The sequence below is a fragment of the Crocodylus porosus genome, unplaced genomic scaffold (assembly GCF_001723895.1).
Source record: "Crocodylus porosus isolate Cpor-Errol unplaced genomic scaffold, CroPor_comp1, whole genome shotgun sequence".
Taxonomy (NCBI): Eukaryota; Metazoa; Chordata; order Crocodylia; family Crocodylidae; genus Crocodylus; species Crocodylus porosus.
The window spans coordinates 26,100,840-26,121,319 of record NW_017728913.1 but is presented as its reverse complement, the minus strand read 5'-3'; the positions used below and the strand labels follow the sequence as shown (position 1 = coordinate 26,121,319).

The 20,480-nt window shown below is 40.0% G+C and overlaps 1 protein-coding gene across 1 annotated transcript in view; it reads right to left on the bottom strand.

Moving 5' to 3' along the window:
- Positions 1–20,480, bottom strand: part of GALNTL6 (polypeptide N-acetylgalactosaminyltransferase-like 6) — a 934,188-nt gene that overhangs the window by 10,858 nt on the left and 902,850 nt on the right. The window contains exons 10-11 of the mRNA XM_019534615.1: positions 11,344–11,460; positions 2,403–2,552 (exon numbers count right to left, since the gene is read on the bottom strand). Of these exons, the coding sequence (XP_019390160.1) occupies positions 2,403–2,552; positions 11,344–11,460 (267 nt within the window). The remainder of the gene's footprint in view (positions 1–2,402; positions 2,553–11,343; positions 11,461–20,480) is intronic.

Sequence of the window (20,480 nt, the reverse complement as noted above, 5' to 3'; positions counted from 1 at the left end):
AATATTAGACATTTTGGGTAGAATTTTATATTCCTATCTGATTCAGAAATTATTTTATGGCATAAAGTAATGATAACACATGAATAATCCTACAAATTATTTCAAAAGTGGCCCGCAAAGGCAACTGATCCTTAGAGCATGGAAAACTTCCTATGTCCTAGTTTTCCAGGACCGGTTATGTCAGCATGGTAAAAACTGGCTCAGATTAGGGTTTTATAAAATTAAGAACAAACACTGAAATTGTACTTTATAGGACACAGAAATAATTACAAGCAAGAGGGGGTACACAATCAGGAGGAAGCTGCTGTGTATGTATGTAGGAGTGGAATGGAGTAGCATGGTCTGTTTTTGCAAAAGGGGCTGTTGTTAAACTGTACATGCTTATTATTTCTATGCTCTTTGAAAAAGTAGTTTAAAATTTAAAAAAATACTTTAAAAGTACCATGGCAAGGTCTGTGCTAGGAATGTTTGCCAGCATAGCAGTAGCGATTAGAGAAGTGATTTTTTGTGACATATCTAGGTTGGCAAAAACCCTAATTTAGATACAGATATATTGACATAAAAGCACTTTCACTGGAATGGCTTATTACCCTTGGAGAACCAGTACTTTTTTTTGTTAAAGTCAGAGATATCCACACTAAAAGGATTTTGCTAGTAAAACTTTACTGGCAAATTTTCTCATGTAGATTGGGCTGAAGAAAAAGAACCGAGGTGAAAGGCAATCAAAACATATTAATATATATTCAAGCAAAGTTTTAAAAATTATCTCAGAGAAAAAGGAATATATTTATCCATTCATTTTCTATGCTGTTGTGGCTCCTTAGCTTTATGGTTTAGGGCTAAACAATACACAATACTTGGGTATTTTACTCCTTTTAATAACCAAGGTTTGTTTTTGTGTTAGTTAATTTTGAATATTTCAGCATTTTCACTATTGAGGGATTTTTAATTCAGCTATAAATTCACCTTGTACTTAGACTTTTTATATATTATTTGAATCCTCTAGATAAGAGAAACAAAGCTAGACATGGGACTTAACTGAAGTTTTTTTTACAATACTGTTATTTCTTTGGCCATCTACTGGGTCTTACCCATAAAGGTGATGAACCATATATAGAAGACAGCACTGGAGCTGTATTTTGTCATATGTACTTGGTTCATTAAGCACCAATGAAGTGTTAAAGTTGTCAAAGCTTCTTTCTAGCAGCATGGATAAGTATTAAGATAAATTGGATGGGTTCTGAAAGTATTATTATGGACGTAACTCAGCAACAGAACAATGCTAATTTGCACAAAGAGTTGGCCCACACCTTCTTTAGCTGTATTACCAATGCCACCTTAGCTGTGAAGAGATCACATTTCCGGATCTGATTGCAATGTAAATATTGGCTCAAATGGCAAAAGTCAATAATCAGACACCTTAGGAAAACAGCAGACATAGCTAACCTGTTTCTAAGAGTTATAGTTAAGCTCACTACGATGTCTCATTTCTTACTAGAAAATCCAGCAGATTTGTCCAATCTTAGCCATTACACTCATCTCCAGTAAATGTGGGAATATGGGGATGATGGTTATGTGAAGATAAAGAGGAGATGAGAAGAATAGTGCAATGGTCTATCACAGCACAGATTACAAGTGAGAGCAGCAATGAATGGGTTAAACCTGTTACTGTTAACAATGAGGCGGCAGGATAGATTTTCACCTTACAAACTAACTAAATTAGATATGTATAAGAAGCTTTCATTAACAATGTCATTTGAAATCCTGATAGTGTTCCTATAGGCTTGTTTGCCCTGAACTAAGGCCTGACAAAGTTTCCAGCATAAGCTTCTCCTTTTTTTGCGATACATATAAATAGGCTAAAATTTAGCAGATCGGAATGACACCTAAATCTCATTTAAATCCCTACTTTTTGGAGGCTTACAGTGGTGTTTTTAATGTGAATTCTTTTGTTTTTATTTTGTTTTGGAGGTTTGGGGGCGGGGAGTTGGTTTTTTGTTTAGATTGAGCTGTTAATTGTAATCTTTTAAGTACAGCAAAATGATAACATTTAATTCATGAACAGCACTTCTTACTGCTGACACAGTGAATAAAAATATTCTCAGTGGCATTATTGTTAAAATGACATGCATGTCTGGAAGTGCCAAAATAGTAAGGCTTTTTCAGGGAATATGCGGCTCACTCTGTGTTGGATCAAATCCATATTAATTTAAACTTGACCTAAAAAAACTGCAAACTTACACAGTGTGCATTGAAAAGAAACACAGTCGACAGAGAATCCATTTAAAGCAGAATTGGAATAAATCATGATGGATTTTAAATTATTTTAGGTGGACAGATATAACCGTCTCTAAATACAGTACAGACTTGAACCTCTTAAAATGACCCAAGGTGACTCCAACCTTCCGATAGCTCCAGTGCTGGTTGCCCTTCATCCCATGACAGTCATACAGTGTGACGGGGCTACTGTGTGAAATGGTATCGAAGCAGAACTTCCTAGTGTGAAGAGGTTCCCCAGGGCGGATGTCTTCTCTCCAACCAAAGGTAAAGAGCTAGGAAAACAACCAGGCAAGATAATAATATATGGCTGTTTCAAGACATTTAAAAACACAAAACTCAAGCAGTGCACACATTCATACTTTGCACATCATATTTTACATTTAATTAGATAATTCATCTACGTGTTCTGGCAATGCAAAGTTACAGTTGTTAAATGAGCCCATTAACAGGAGCAAACATCAGCAAAGAACAAATGCTGGTTCATGGCAGAAAAGAAGAAGTTTAGAATAGATGAACCAGGTCTTAGTTATTTTCCTAATTCTATAAACTGAGAGGGATGAATCTTGAGTTACTACCACAAACGAAATGAATAAGCCTCAAGAATCCTGTTTCTGGGCAGTATTCCATGGAATTGTAGACAATACAGCCCTATAAAACACTTGGGGTTCAGATGATATTTCTAACTGAGCCTTAAACACAAACCATTTCTCTTGCCATTCTTCTAGAAATCTCTAGGACCAAGGACACAATCAGTTACCTGGACAGATTTTTCCTCTAGGACTAGGCATTTAACATAGTTTCCTTTATTTATAAGAAAGAACAGCCACCGACAAACATGCTATTTGAAGTACTCCCAGTGCCTTTGAAGTGCTACAAGCTGTGAAGTTGCAGATGCTTAAGGCTGAAGAAGTCCTTAAAAAATGACCCTCAAAAAAGAGAAGCATCTTTGCAGTGCAAAAATACTTTCTGAAACATATTGTGCATGCTCCGGTAGAATGTGACAGAATTGATCGGTCCTCCGGCAACTCACAGTACTCTGCTTTTCTCCCCCTTGAGGGTGGGGGAGAGCAGGGCAGACAGGCAAGGGAAGTAAACACTTTCTTGTTTCTTGGCTGTCCTCCAGAGGCTGAGGAATGCAGGGATTTCTATTCTCCATGCCCTTGGCTGGAGAGCTCCACTACTGCGTGCCTTTTCAACCATTCTGAAGTGCTCTGGGGGTGGGGATCATAGACAGTGCTCATGTGCACTGAATTTGAGACCCTCCAAATTGGAGTGGCCTCCAAACACTTCACATTTGGAACTCTTCAAATGCATGTCTGTCTATGCTGAGTGTTAGCATGTCCTTTCTTTGCCCTGCTTTTTTCCTCAGAACAGAAATTGTTTCCTCGTTTCTCCTGCTGTGCATCTTGTCATTTACCTACAAGACATTAGAACTGCTTTTATGCAAGTGTGAGGGAGATGCTGGAGTCAGAATAAGCATCTTGCTCCATCAGAGACCAGTTAGTTGAAATAAATGCTGTGAAAAACAGTCTTACAGTTACATAGGAGACAGACCTGATGGCACCAAATCTAAATTTGCAACGTCTTTTCTTTTCAGGTGGCCAATAGCTTTTGACTGAATATTAGTATTAGCTCTTCAGCACTGTGCTATCCCTGCTGAAAGCTATTTTCTGTGCTAACAACTCTGTCCTTTGGCCCACTGAGTAGCTGCTGATTACCTGAACTCAAGCTTGCAGTGTGTAGAGGTACCTAAGCCAGCGGGGGTACTAGAAGCAATTTAACTGCAGCAGTACAGGGCTCCAAATGGTATAATTTACACTGCACACAAGCTGCATACTGCTATAACTGCATTGCTTTTGGTACCTGAGCTAACTTGGTTAAACATTTGTTTCTGCAGTGTAGATCTAGCCTGATCTATCACACCTTCAAAAATCCATACTAAGACCCTTCAAGTCAATGAAATCAAACTCTGATCCTGAGTATCTCTAATATCAGTCTCACATTTTAGCCCTTTCACTGTAATATTCATCCTCAGCTTCTTTCAAGAAAATTATGCTTTTTAAAATTAAGCATCTCAAAATGCTCCACTGTACTCCAAATGTGGTTGTATGGATATGACACAGAGGCATTATTACCTCCCTTGGCCTGCAGGCAAGTCCACAGTGTGTACAGCTCATATCAGAATAATATTTGCTTTTTGCTGCAGCACCTCATTGTGAGCTCAGGTCCTTTTTGTTAGCTGCTGTCGCTTCCTATTTGTTTCTGCATTACAAATTCTCTACCCAGGGTTTTTTTAGCCTGATTCTGTGCTATGCTTACTTCCTCTTTTCCCCCCCGAGTATTATGTTACCTTTATCTACAGGAAAGCACACTGGACAGCTTTAACTTTATTTTTAACCCGATCCTCATTTTGCAAAAGGTTAAATCCTTCTCTGAAGAAGCCTCACATACTCTACAGTGACATCTTATTATGTCATTATCAGGACGAGAAGCCAGACTCAGCATAGCAGAATGAAGCAAGGCTGCTGTGTTATAAAACCCAGAAACCTGAGAGGGTAGAAAACAAAATCACTGCTAGTCTACAGAACAAGTCAGAAACCTGAGGCTCCAAAGAATGACTGACAGTCAACAGGAGAAACCTGGGAATACCAGCTTCTTACCAGTATGGAACAACCATTCTACAGTTTTCTAACTCTTCTGATTGATTTGAAAGCAGTAAATCCTCCTGACTCATGAGTCATTTTCTAATCTTCACCGCTTGATTCTCAAAGGCTTGGGACAGGAGTTACAAGTAAACCAGTTTAAGTGATCAGAAACTGGTTTAAACTTGTGACACAACAGAAGTCCAGTGCGCATCAACTGGTTTCAGAATGCCAGAAACTGGTTTAAGATGAACCTGGTTGAATATAGTATCAGACTTAACTGATTTAGGTCAAACCCATTTATGGAACTTCTGTCCCAGACTCCTTCCTGGTTCAAGTTCAATCAGAGGCCACCAGCATGCTTTGCAGCCCTGGGCTATGCTGTCTGCTCGAACAAAACAGGACTGGTCTTGTCTCCCTGCTCTCTAGCTGGAGCAGTGAGGGCTGGCTGACAGGGGACAGGGGTGGGAAACCCAGCTGGTACAGCCCGGTCTGTCTGGTGGGGGCAGAACAGCCTCTGCTAGACTTTTCTCTGCTGGACTGGAGGGGGTGGGCCAACAGGCTCAGGGGGACCAAACTCCCCTGTCTGCCCTTTCCCCATGGGCATGGGGACTCCAGCCTGGCTTTCCCCTCTACTGGCTGCCTGCATGGCAGGGGGTGTGGTCAGCCTGTGCAGCCTGTGCAAGAGAGGGGAGAAAGGGAGTTTAATCCCCCTCCCTACCCCCACTTTGCTGGAGGCACTGCCCTGGCTGGCATCTGGCTATGCCCCACCCTCAAGGACAACCTTGGCAAGGGCTCTTTTCCCCTTCCCCATCCAGGCACACCCCAACTGGGGTCCCTGCAGGCCAGGGTAGGGGTTTAAATCCCTCCCCAATCATACTCAGGTCTGCCAGGGCATGGCCACGTACCCCACACCCCCGGGTTAGCTTCCCTTCAGCCTTGTGGCTACTGCTGAATGGAGGGGAGGGCTCAGTCTAATGCCCCCCCTGCCCCCGGCTTACAGCTTGAGCCACTGCAGACATGTGGCTGCATTTCCAGAATCAAAAGTGAATGTCTATTCACTTGCAGATTGGTTCAGTCTATGCAGATTAGATTAACCTGCAAAGATTGAATCAATTCAGGCTCAGGCTTTTTAAATGTATGTACTAAGCCAAAATGTATTTCTGTGCAGCAGCAATAACAGGCCTCAGACCACTGCGGCCTGTGAATTTCAGCCTGGGATCTGAGAACTGCTGCTACACAGAATGATGTGGATGTAAAAGATCACAACCTGACCCTCACATCTAAAGATTATGATAACCAGCCTGTGTCCAGACTCCCTTTTCAATTCCTTCCTGGTTTCTGTAGATGACTATTTTGGAACTGCTAGAAGGAGAGATTAATGTTGTAGGCCATCCTGTCTGAAAGCTGAAAATAATGGGTTTGTGACTGTATGAAGCTCTCATTTCCAGCCCTGGTAGTTTCAGAAATACTGGATATTAAAACCTTCATGCTAGATGGGTTATTTCTTCTTCCTCCTCCTCTTCTTAGAGCTGCTCTTTGAACTACTATCTATTTTTTCCTATCTCCAGCAGCAAGTGCTGTCTGTCCCCGGTGATAGCATTATAAAAGTAACCTCAGAAATGGAGGATATAAATCAGGCATATTCTTTAGTGTGACCTTGTGTATTTTCAAGGAACACACACAAAATCCTATAGCAGCAGATATCTCTAGTGAGTTCTGTACCCCAAGAGTGTATTGTCTCTCTGTTTCCAATAACTGTCTCCCTTACTGTATGCTGGTCTTTTCTTCTTATATACACAGAGCTTGCCAAAATATCTCATATCTCCTATGTTTACAGTCAGATAGCTGGTCAGCCTACCTGACTTCTCAGGCACTGCCACTTAGCCCATCCAGCATTACCAGGGCAATAGCTTCTATTGTTTCTAGCTGTCTCAGCATAAACATGTTAATTGATACTTCCATTCAGCCTAAAAAGGAGATTTTGTAATTAAATCTGACATTGTCTATACATCAAAACTTATTTATGGCAGCTGTTAACACTGTGCAGGATAAAGACAGAGTTCTGCTACCATTAATATGCTCTGTCAGTAAGTATTGTCTGCGCTCCAATGTTAGCTTTAGCCTGAAAGCATATGTCTAATTCTCTATTCACTTTAGATAAGGGGGTATATGCATGTCTTGATAAATTAAATTCACTAAACCCGTAGCTCTGTCAAGACAGCTAGAGTTTGGCTGCAGTTGTCTCTCCTTTACAAATTCATATTGCTTATTACAACGTCATCTTGTTTATAAGATTTGATCCTGTGCAACACAGCTTCAATTCTCATTGCAGTCATCAGGAATTGAGACCATTCAGCACCTTCCTTTGTAAGATGGTTAGATAAAACCTTTACTTGTTCACAAAAGGGAGAAATATCTCTATGTTCTCCTAGGCAGCCTGCCATGTGCCCATTTGTTTCTCCTCTATTTTTTCCAAAGCAAGTAAGCAGGATTCAGGAAAAGACAGAGATGTAGTTTTACTCCGCTAATCTCATCAGCCCTCTGCCTGATTTTAGAATATACACTTAGCAACTCGAGGTGGGAAGGACCTACTGAATCATGCAATCATCCAGATGGCTTTCTTGCTAGTAAAAGCATATTCCTTGTTTCCCTCTCTGTTGAAGAGTATTCGATCTTCATTTTCAGAGTCTAAAACAGCAGAGCTGTTCTTTCCAGCTCTCCCACTCACCAAAAACTTAAAAAATGGATCACTAGTTTTTTGTCTGCTGTTTTGCCTGCTAGTAACTTTGGAGCTCTGTGATTTAAGGTTTCTATTCTAATCATTGCAGGCTGTTATAAGGAAGTGTCACATAGGCATACTGTTAATGGATGCATCTTTCCTTCCTACGCCTCATGACGTACTGCATTTACCCACATAAGGGGGTGGAGGGTGGGGCGGGGGTTGCTGCCTCCATCCCAGCTCCCTACAGACTCTGCCCCTTTCCCTCTCCCCATGCTATTTACCTTGACTTTGCTCTGGTTTTGGCTCCATGCCAGCCTGGGGCATGAAACATATACTTGCTCTGGCCCCAACCCGACCTGGCAGCAGCAGAGGCATGGCATCTGCCTGTCCTCGGCCACCTCATTTTCAATTCCAAGATGAGGGGCTTTTCTCCCATGTTAAATAAAAAAACACCTCACCTAGGAATTGAATAAATATGGTAACAAGAACAAATTCTGGTGCAAAAGTTGACTTCTCTGTCTCAGGGCAGGGTCACTATCTATTAATTCGTTATACAAGTCACATCCTGCCACAATTTTATCTACAGATGTACCCATACATTTTTGATAGAAAGTTATCTGATATGTAGCAAAATATGTTATGAAAATATAAATGGATACAGTAATAAAATACTCAGCACAAAATACTATCAGCATATGCAGAAATCCTGTAAGCCACAAAGAATGAGGAAAAATTGGGGATGGTGTTTTTATAGCTGTTTCTAGCACTCTTTTAACCAAGCTCATCTTCATGGCTTTCTGACAATTCTGAGTGGCAAAGTGATAATCACTAGGGTGTGCAAAGTGGGCCCTATTCGATTTGGATTTGGCCTGAATCGGGGACAGTTATCAACAGATTTGTTGATTCAGATCACTGTCCCCGATTCAATTCAGCCACATCTGAATCTGAAGATTCGATGCTGATTTGGAGAATCAGCAATTCGGACACAGACACAGATTTAAATGTTTTTTTATGTACCTTGAGGTACCAGCGTGGCTAGCGAATGCTGAAATGCTGGGGTCCCACAGGAGTGCGGAGGTGGGGGGGCCCTCCATGTGTTTGGTGGTGAACCTGGAAGTGGACTGGAAGTACTTCCAGGCTACTTCTGGGTCCGCCGGGGTGCATGCTGGGGGTCTCCCCACGCCTTCCCCCGGCTCAGCAATCTGCCATGGGGTGCTCTCCTCTAGGCCCAGGAGGCGCCAGTTGCTGAGCTGGGGGAGCATGGGGGGTGGGGAGGGACAGCACTCTCCCCAGCAGACCTGGAGGTGGACTGAAAGTGCTTCTGGTCCTCTTCCAGGTCTGCTGCCAAGTGCGCTGGGGAGCCCCTCCCTGTGCTTCTGTGGGACACTCCAGCATCACAGCATTCATGAGCTGCCTGCTACCTAGAGGTATGTAGAAAAAACATTTAAAGCTGTGTCTATGTCCAAATCTCTGAATCTTTCTGAATCTGTCCAAATCGATTTGGAGGGTTCCGATTGGTTTCGGAGAGATTTCGGAGAAAGACCTCTCCGTTTTTTTCCTTCTTACTTTAATTGGAAGCCTTAAAATGCTGAGTAAAATGATTCCTACTGTGGCAACAATCACACCTTTTGATCCTATCAGCAGGGTGCATGACTTTCACATCAGGGCTCAGAAACTCTGAGTCCTGATATGAAAATCCAAACATCCAAACATGCTTCTTTTTATCTATGCTTTATTTTGCCATAAGACAATCCAAGTAAATATTAGGTATCTTAAAAAGTAATCAAATTAACAAGCTCTTCATCAGTGGCATGATAAAAATTATATATTAGGGAAGATACTCTGAATCTTCTCACTACAAATATTTTTCCAATCTTTTTGCCTTTCAATTTCAGAGTTTTTCAAGTTTAAAAAAAAAATCCCTTTCCAGAAGGAAATGTGTGTACATTTTTGCCATGCTATTTTTCTTCTGGAGGCAATAATGCTTACAGCATTTGTACTTGGAAACATTTCTCAGTATTTTTAGAATGCACACTGAGAGCTGGACAGACTAATCCCAATTGTTCCTCAAAGCCGAACGTGTAACTTCTGCATACAGTGTAATTTTCTGTAACATGGAAAAGAAGCCTCCTGTGTCTTTTTCCATGATAAAATAAACTGTGGTATTTTGAAGTTAAAATCTGTTTACTTTTCCTCTGAACTTTAAAAATGATGAACTTCTCCTTATGTCAGTGCAGCTGAATCTCCATTGTTAGTGGCTTTCAGAACTGAGAATCTCTCACAGTTAAACATTCATTAACCTTTTTATCTTTCCTGTCTCAACATGGTGCACCGCTTGTCTGGAGCTGCCCTCTGCTGACAGTTTTCTTAAACTACACATTCCAGTTTCAGATATTGGTGAAATGCAGGGAGTGATGTCTATAATTACAAACATAACTAAGGGACTGATTCAGAGAAATGCTTACCACCACCTTCAACAACCAGTGCTGATGAGTACTGGTTCATGAGTACTGAAGATGATCAGCTCCCACCAGAACTGATCAGTGCACCTCACTGGCCTAGGTTTTAACTCAAAGTAAGAAAAGTGATCCTAAATCTAATTCTTTGCCTGGATTTACATAATTTTTCACCTCCTCAGACGCAACAGATACGAAATACCTGTGCTGGAACTTGCCTTTTTTTTAAGCATCTCAGCAGACAGGGGAAAACCTAAGTGATTAAGGCTTGAAGGAAATACTATCTTGTAGTGTTCTGAAAAAATATTCTGTTGCATGAATGTGCATATGATTTTGTGTCAGTCGCACAGGAATAACTCAGGTTCTCTGGGAAGCATAGGTTTAGTAGTGTAACTGGGAGTGAACAAATAGCACACCAGCCCTTGGCACAAAACTGGGCATCTTAGCCAGTCTCTGATATCTCATTGTTTAAATTAAACATGGACAAAATAACAGGAAACCCCAATCCTAAAGCCAATGTACTGTCCTACTTCTTTATTCTCTCCACATTACCCAAACCCATAACCTGTAAATCATCTTCACTCCTTTTCTATGACCTATTGGTCAAGTCTGTATACAAACCTAGGCTTGTATTCCTCCAATGTTCCAATATTTGTCGATTCACATGGCCAAAATTTTTAGGTAAGGTCTCATTACTTCTTGTCTTGATTACAATCTCCTTCTTTCTAGCTTCCTTGGATATCAGTCCATGTGGCTTGTATTAGAAGCCCATATAGCTGCTAAGATCAGCTTTCTTACCTCTTGATCTGAGTTCTTTTCGAATCTACTTTCTCAAGCCCTTTTGGCTCATCTCCAGTCATTATGGTTGTTAGGTGGAAGGGGTATGGAGGAGATAGACTCCTCTGTTATTTCAAAAATGTTGACACTTCATGTCAAAGATGGACATGTTACAAAATCCTGGGAAGTAATTTAAAGAAAGGAATAAAGGAGGCTCTAAGGGTATTTGAGGGGTAACAACTTTTTTTTATAAAAGAAGATAGGACAAACTGTTAAAGACACATTGTGGAGTTTCTAAGGCTATATTAATGTTTGTTTTGTAAAAGTTATTACGGTTAACAGCACAACAAAATATATATTCCATACCTTGCTTAATGTCTTACAAAGAGGAGAAAAGTCTTTAATATTTGGAAGAGAGAATCAATAATTTTACAGTTCTTTTCTTCTTTCACTATTAAAATACCTGTTCATGCGACCAAGTCCGTTCTGAGCCATCCTTCACACAGACATCTAATCTCAGTTCAGTCCCTGTGGCCCCATGTTTACTGTCAACACAGAGATTGGCTGCCACGTTTCGAATCTGTAAAACCAAAAAACAATATTTCACATTACACTAAGATGCAGAATACAACTTCCTAGGACACAGGAGTTTGAAATTTGACTCAGTTATGGTTTAGTTAGATCACAGGGATAGATACACACCTCTTACTTATTTATCTTTACTGACATATTCCTTTGCAATACTGTTTCTTGAAGAAGACCTTGAAACATTGCATTAAAAAATCCAGGTTAGGTGTTTTGTGGAATCGTGCTGGGAATAGAGACTAGACATTTGGGGGAGGGGAAGGGAGAGTCGTCAAAGTTTACTTTTACTCTTTTGCAATCCAAATAAGCCAGCTCAAGCTCATTCAAAGGAAAAACCATCCATTCCTATCTCTGACTCTTACAGTTTTCTGAAGCTTAGATGCAAACAGTTCTTATTTTGACTGTCCTAGAGTTTATTGCATCAATTTAATTTCATGTGTAGATGCACCCACATTGTTGCAGATATGATCACATATTAATATTTAATATACAAAGTCTTAAGAAACACTTATATTTGCACTAAGTGTGTGGAGAATATTCTGTCCATATGGATTCTGAGCCACTGAACTTATCCATAAAGGGAAAATAGCACTTTTGAGATTGAAGGTAATTTACTGTTGAGTAATAATTAGTCCTGCATTTTCAATCAGACCATATACATGGCACTGATGCTGTTCTTGGAAAACAGGAATAAAAGAGAGTTGTGTGGAAAGTGCTATTGATAACAAGAAAAGGTGCCAGATTTGGGTTCTTAAACTGTACTATTTAAAAATATCAAACAACTCTGCACTGTGGAACTCAAGATTAAAGAAAACAAAGAAAGCATCCCCTTTAGAGCTGTAAACAGAAATCTAGCACATGGACAGACATACAGATTATACATCTGCAATACATTTCAAGTACATACAGTCTGTAACTTTGCTTTACCTAGGCATTGTAGTCTGGAAAAAAGAGCACAGAATTGAAAGATGGGAACTTTTGAATTCTAATCTTGGCTCTGGCCAATGACTTACTTAGCGACTGTGACTTGCAAATCTACTTCCTCTACCAGCTTATCCCCATATAAAATAGAGAAACTAATAATAATTACCTACCTACTGTGTAGTGCTGCTGTAATGGTAAGTTAGTTACAAGTTGCTTGTATACTATGTGTCACTGTTATTATTTTAGTTGCCAAGAGGCCTGCAAGGAACTGGTTGTCTAGCATTAATGTAATGTATGACCTCACTGGAAATCTGCACTGAAGTTGTGAGTATTACTGATGACTTCCCAGGCAGGCAGGAGCTAAACAGAATTTAACCCTGAAAGAAGTGTGAGGAAGTCTCAAGCTATTTTCAAAGGCAGCACCTGGTATAGACACAGGACAGAGCTCTATAAAACCTGGAAGGATAATTCAGACCAGCGCAAGTCATTTGAAGGTTTTAAAGAAGGAAATACACCTTCTCTTTAGGCCTTCTGGGATTTTGATTCAGAGGAAAAATTGGAAAAGGATTTAAAGAGAACAAGGCAATCCTGGATGATCACTCTCTTTTGTAGAGAAAGAAGATATAAGGGGGCAACTCAGCTGAGATAACTTGTTATCTATAGACTTTGACACGCAATTAGCTTCTATGTCTTACTTCATCTTGTGGAAAGAGGTGGCTATGGAGACAGAAATATTATTGTAATAAACAATAGAGTTTACATAAATATACATTATTTTACAGAGATTATATAAATAAGTAACTGAGACTGGGAAACGTAAAGTACATATCAAGCTGCCATGAAAATCACTGCAGAGAATTAAATCCAGTATTTCAGAGGTTCTGAGCATTCCTGCTCTCACCGAAGTGGAAACGTGTGTGTTAAAAATGTATTTAAAACAATGCTCAAAATCCCTCTACTGATTATTGAAGTGAGTCAACTTCTCCACATTTGCAGAGTGTTATCTGTACATGGGGGGAAATGGTTTGCCTACCAGCTTGAATATTTGGCTTAATAACCTTAGGCCTCAACCCTTCCATGGGTTGGGTGGGGATGAGCCGTAAGTATGCAGCACTTTGTTACATGTCAGTGTAAAAGTCAACCAGATTGTCAACACCGCTGTCTTTATTTTTATATTTTCAATCAGAAATGTGAAATAGCAAAATTGGGTAGGTAGATTTTAAGTGCAGTTTTTCAAAATTTAAGTTAAAAATAAGTCTCAAATACCATTTCCACTATGCTGTCAATAAGGCCTCATTCACACAGTTCCAAGATGGTTAATTATACTTTGTACAAATAAAGAACACCCAAACTATCCTAAAGCTATAAGCTCTTTTAGTAACTGTCTCCTCGTCAAGTTATATACTCAAAAGGTACAATCCAACTGAGACAGAGAGGCTAAAATTAGTTTTAACATTAAAATTAATAAAGTGCCATGTAGAAATACCATGGGAGCTTTAACAAATGCAGCCCTGGGTCAGCTACTGCAGCAGGAACAGTCACTTTAGCATGCAAGATATACCATAAAATAAATATTTATTTCAAGAAAGGGTGGAAACTGTTCTCCTGAAGACCTTGTAGCCTTCATAGGGCTTCCATAGTTTCATTTAGTATGGCAATTGCCCTGTGCTGTTCTCCCTCATTTCAGGAGCAAGATTACTCTATCAGTTTTCTGAAAAAGGCTTTTATTTAAGGATACCGTTTACTTGCATCCTTCATGATTTAGTTCTTCCCTGTCTTCTTTATTTCCCTTTTCTCTGCTTCTCTCTTTCTATTTCTTAAGTATTTTCTCCCCGTTTACTGGTTTCTTGGCTACCTGCTTTGCCCTGTCCCGACCATTTCTCAACCTTTCTTTTCTTTCTGGCCTCTCTAGTTACAGAGCAGTTTTTGTTGTTGTAATAAAAGCATCTCAATCAAATCTGTACTTCTGCTTTGTGATGTCTCTCTTCTGCCTTGGCTGTAATTAGAAACTGAACAGAGCAGTTCAAACTGCTGTCAGAACCACAGGGAATGTTCTACGGAGCATCAGCACCATGCTGTTAGTAAATCTGACATGATTCGCACATATATCAGGAAAGGAGAGCAGAAGTGCTTTGGAAACTGTGATTTTTTTTCTCATTAAGGAATAAACATGCCTTTGAATCCCTCATCTAGCTATACATTTCTAAACTATTGGGTTTCAATTAAAATTACAAAAGCAGTGGCAAGTCCAGATTTTTTATCTTGGTCATCTAAAAGTGACCTCCTTTTATGTGCACACAATTTTTGAACCACCTCATCAATCCAGTTTGCGTATATATAGAGGGTGGGGAGAGGCAGAAACAAAGCCCATTTGTTTCACCCCAAATCCTAACACCTGAATACAGAGGTGAATGCATGGGTGACTGGTGCCTCCTGAGTCAGGCGGGGGCACGTGCCCCCCCAGTGGCCAGTCAGATGAGGAATAAGGTGATTTTCTCACGGACTGGGGGCGGGGGTGGGGGACAGTGTCCCACTGCCGATCTTGCTGACTGGGGGAGGGAGGGTGCGATCACACCACCTCGTAAGTGCGAGTGGGGCATCCCGGAAGTGCCAGCAGCACTCCCAGAAGTGCCAGTGGTGCTTCTCCTGGCAGCCCCACTCCCTGGCCGGTGCTCCCAGGGGGGGCACCAGCACTCCCACCTGCCCCCCCCGCCTGTTGCGTAAGTGGGGAGTGCTGGCTGTCAGGGGGTGCACCAGTGCTGTCAGGGAGTGCATGCACACCCCCTACACATTGCCACTGGATGCCTATGCTTAAAAAGGGCTTGCACAGATAAAAATGTGCACACAAATACAGGCTTCGTTAAAGTCTATTTATAAATCTGCTCTTTACATATTCTGTTTAAGTATTTAATGTAGTATGAAAAATGGTGTCATCTGTAAAACGCTGATAGTTTTTTCCCTAGTGTAGACAAAGGCTTAGCAAGAATTTCATTTAGCAGGGGAATTGACACTCTGAGATTCTGAGGTTATTTAATACATAAAGATATTAATGAAAAAAGGGACATGACCTAAAATGTCCCTTCTTAAATGTAGGGTTTTGAAAGGACTTAAGAAAGGACTTGAGCTGCTTAGGACCTTTGAAGTGAGGTTAGAGAAATATGATCACCTATTAGTCTTTTGCACATTTCATAACTGAATAGATTAATAGTCCAGATCGGTTTAAAAAAATGCACTCTAACGTCCATAATTAATAAACAAATAGGGTTTTGAAAGGACTTAACCGATCTCTTGAGCTGCTTAGGACCTTTGAAGTGAGGTTAGAGAAATATGATCACCTATTAGTCTTTTGCACATTTCATAACTGAATAGATTAATAGTCCATTCAGTTTTAAAAAAATGCACTCTAACGTCCATAATTAATAAACAAATATGTTTCTTGGGCATCTAAAGAAAATGGAGGAATTGTAAATGTAGGATACTTTTTGCAGAAAGTGTCAAAAACTGCCAGCTTTGCTATGAATCACACCTCCTGCTTTTGTTTTATTAATCAGATCCTATTAGAATATTCAGCTTTATAATGCTGAGTTTTCAATGTTTAATTAAAGCACATCTCTAGTTCTCTAAACCAATGGGAGAAGTTATCATTATACTTTTCATCTAATCTCTTGAGTATCAATATTTAAGCCTCTACTTTGTAGGGGAAGCTGATTTTTGGGACATGAAACACTGGTGGAAGCCCACCATTTTTCCCAAGTCAGCCATTGTCCTTGTCAGGGTTCTAAATGATTGGAGTTTTTTTATATTTTATCTCCTTTCCCATGCTGAAGATGATTAAATGAGAACTTTTTCTTTTATGTTGCTTTGACCATTAGAAAATCTGTTGTTTTTTTTTTTGTTGTTAATGCATATGACAGTACCTGGGTGGGAAGTGAGTAGAGGAGGCATAGTAAATAAGTTGGCACAAGTTTTTAGTTTTACATGTTGAAACCAAAACATTCTGGTCTGAAAAAATGCAATTTTCAATAAATACATTATTTAAAAAATAGCGAAATAAATAAATAAATTGGTTGTAAAATTTTGTATCCTTCTGCATGTCTCTCTCTATCTGCTGTCTTCAAGGTAAAATTTTTTGAAATCAAATTAATGAATGTTGTAGATAATCACTTTTTAGAATATAATTTGCTATTTTTCTGGTTCTGAGATGGCAAAACCTGAGGTACCCGAAAGGTGTACTTCCGGGGGCAAGGGGAGGGACTTCTGGTGGCAAAGGTCAGAAGTTAGGGGGTGGGACTTCTGGTCACAGTATGGCAACCAGGGGGCAGGGCACCTGTCACAGGGTGGGCTACCCACGCGGTCCTTAACAGCTTGCCAAACCTTGATAAGCTGAACTACACCCAAAATAACTGCCTGCCCCTGTGATAAGGTTTCAGGCTGTGTTTTTAGAGCTTGCCCTGGATGTATTCTGCATGCATGAATATGATCAGGCACAAGATGGTGGGGACTCCCCTGTAAAAATACCTGGCTGCTAGGTAGGGTAAGTTTAAGTTCTGGAGCCCAATGCAGCACATCAGAACTGCAGTTATGAGATGGCACCTGGGCATCAATTCCTTTAGGGATTTATAACTAGCAATTAGTTACTATAAATAGTAATGAACCTTGATCCACATAAAAATGGTTGTAAGGAGCTGTGGTCAGTGACCCTCTACCAGCAGGAACCACCAATAACAGGGAGGGAGAGGGAACCAGGCACTGCCCTTCTGGACATGCTTCCTTTTCTGAAATATTTTACACAGCAGAAAAAAAAAAACTGTTAATTTTTAGACAGATCATAAAACCCCTGAGGTGACTGTATGAAAAGATGCTTTGAATTTTCATCTGTGGGTTTCAAGGTGCATCACAAAGATTAGAGCCACAGAACTAAGCTGGGTAGGTCAGTATTTAGTACCCTAGTGTTAGGTAGAAACCAAGGTGCTGATTCAGCAAACATTTATGTGTTTAAATACTTTGGCATTGCTGAGACCTCTTGTGAGGTTAAGGGGACTCAGCCCCAGAAGCTGCTGACTCTGGGTCCCAGCAGCACGCGACTAGCTGACGGGACTCCTGGCTGCGGGAGCTTGCTTCTTGCCAATCCCAGGCTCCCCTTACATTAGCAGTAAGGTGCAATGGGATCTAATGCATGAACCCACAATCACATCTCCTGATATTCACATGTAGAAGGGCTCAGTGAAGAAGAGACAGTCGCTAGGGCAACTTGAACCCACATTCTGTGTGTTTCAGCTTGCAAAAGACGTCTACTGAAAAATTAAAAAGTATCACTCCGATTTTCTGAAAGTACAACATTAATCTAAAGACAAGTTTATGTTTTACCATGGACTCATACCAGTTTAGTGATATTTAATAACCTCAAGTGCATGTCTTCGATGTAGGAAATGACTGAAAAAGAGCTCTGAAATAAGGTGATCAAATTATCTTCAGTACATGAAATGAATGACAAATCATGTTAGAACTACTGCTCAATTTAATCGTCTGTTCAAATGATATATTGCCCTTGAATACAAAGGTGGTGCTGGGACTCTGTTGTCAGAGTCACTGCAATGCAATACGGCGTCATCATAAGAGGCTTCCAGTCCCTACCAATTTAGAAAATGCTTTTCATATAGTGTGATTTAGTGCTCAGAATACAAAACTGGCTGTATTTTTAGAGGACATTAGAAATATTCACATAGGTACAAAAATGGGAACGCAGCTGTTCACAGTCTGCTTTCAAGTAAGCCACCCTTACAATGATTTTAACTATACTTGGTATGAGAGCGTGATATATCCTTAGATAATCTTTCAGACCTACATATCTACAGCCTAAAGATGAACTACCTTTCATGTTAATTGATATGCAATTAGTTAAAAGAAAACATCTTCCCTTTGTGTGGACCATAAAAAAGAAGAGACTAGAAGTCAAGCATAGTCTGAGTGAAGTCCAAAGAAAGTAGGGCACCCTGAAACCCAGGGTGACTAATTTTGAGCTAATTTGAGTGGTACAGAAACTATGCAGCACTCAGTATTGAATGGGGATTGAATGAGCTTTAGTTAAAGTGCCCCTTTTGCCATTTAGAAGCACAGGACGCTGAATACACGAGATGATGCGAGCGCTTTAATTAAAGTGCCCAGCCCCCATGCCGGAGCACATGTGAAGCTGTCCTTTGATCCTTTTTCAAATAGGTCATTTGGTTTAGCTTCAGAGTGTTTTATCTCTGGGCTTTCATATCACTATCGTAAAGTGGTTCTATTAAATCCATGAGTTCTCCATGGGGATGAGGATGGAGTGACTTTAGGCCCCATAACTTAGCATTAGGGCAATGGCAGAGAGACTTGTTGAATATTAAATAAGTGAAGAAAAGTTTAATTTTACAGATGTTCAATATTGTATCAGGAAAGTGAATGAATTTCCCATACGACTTTCAATGCAGGATGTATGAAGTCCAAAACAATTTATTCAGAGCTACCATTTTATATCTGACCTTGCAAAACATGTTCTCACATAAATGTTAAAGGTATGTAATGTTTGCAAATGTACACTGTATAACAGCTGGTAATGCTGCAAGTGCTCCCAGTCTTTAAAATCATTCAGGGCAATGTCACCCAACCCAGCCAACGTTTTGGACTTTGGTCACAAACACTGTATGAAATTCCATTTCTTTGCAAAGAACTTGCTTTTTAAGCCCAATTTAAGGGGCAGTTGACATACCCTTCAAATACTAGCAGGTACCGTGCAATCTAGGACATGTTCTGTAAACAAATATTCTTGGGATTAGCATTTTACCTTAGCAGCTGAGGAAATGGCATAATTGTCCAGCCCAGATACAAAATTGATGGCAATTTGTTCATTAACTTTAATTTCTCCTATATTCATTCTACAATTGCCATATACATGCATTTGAGATGCTGAAAAGGCAGAGCAGAAACAGCAGATGCAACATGTACCCTTCCAGCTATGTAGGGAAGAGGCACAAATAAGTTCAAAAGATCAAGCCTGATGAGAAGGGATTTAAAAAAAAAATTCTTTTCTAGCAGGAATAGATTTTGCCAAGAAATTTAAAAGTCAAATTCTTAGCAGATGTGTTTTGCAAAAAGAAAGGAGCAGTTTATAGGCTGTTTATGGGCTGCACACATCATTTACTAGTTACATATCAGGATACTGGAGCCAGGGATTGTCTGAGTACTTCAATGTTTACCCTCTCTCAGGCTGGCATAAACAAAACAGATGTAGCTCTTTTCCAAGTGCAAGTGGAGAATGCAGTGAATGACAGTCCATCTTGGCACAGATGTCCATTAAAGGATTTTTGATGTTTATAGCCAGTGAGGTATCTGGAGCTGCTCAATTCTGATAAAGTAATAAGGGAGCAATCTGTTTTCCTGTTTTCAGTTTCTAATTATAACAGCCATTGACCTTTAAGTTTCTTCAAGTCTTTTGCAAGCGCTGACAAACTAATTAAAACTTTAAAGGAATGTGAAATTCTCAGGAAAAAGTTTAGAGTAGTAGGACTGAAATGTCACTTCTGATAAGTTTAGAAATAGAATTATTTTTAGGATTAAGGATCCTCATTTCCACTCCAAGGACTCTGGATATTTATAATAGAAAATTAGATGCCTATAATACGGTTGTAGGATTTATGTTAAACACACTGTACTTATATGTAGGGACTATGTTACTATCTCCATATAAATCATGAACATCTGAATCTTAAATATGGTCCATCTAAAAGACTGAGTAGGAAGGATTGTCCAAATGAGCTAAACAGATATATGCCAAATGATCCAAGCCCTGTAATTGTAGGCACCGGGGGTGTGTGCATGTTTGTATGTCGGGTCCTGAATGGAGAAATACAGTGGGAGTTATTGGACCTTGATCTTTCCCAATTATTCTGTTAAATCATTATTACCTCTTGGTATTACCAGTCCACATGACACTTATGTAACAAAATTAAAGCTATGAAACATTGCAACAATAAGGAAATTTGCTGGGGTCAGTAGTTAGCATATACTGAAGCCACTTATGCCAAGAAGTTACTACAAAGTTTAGTAGCGGGGGGCTTA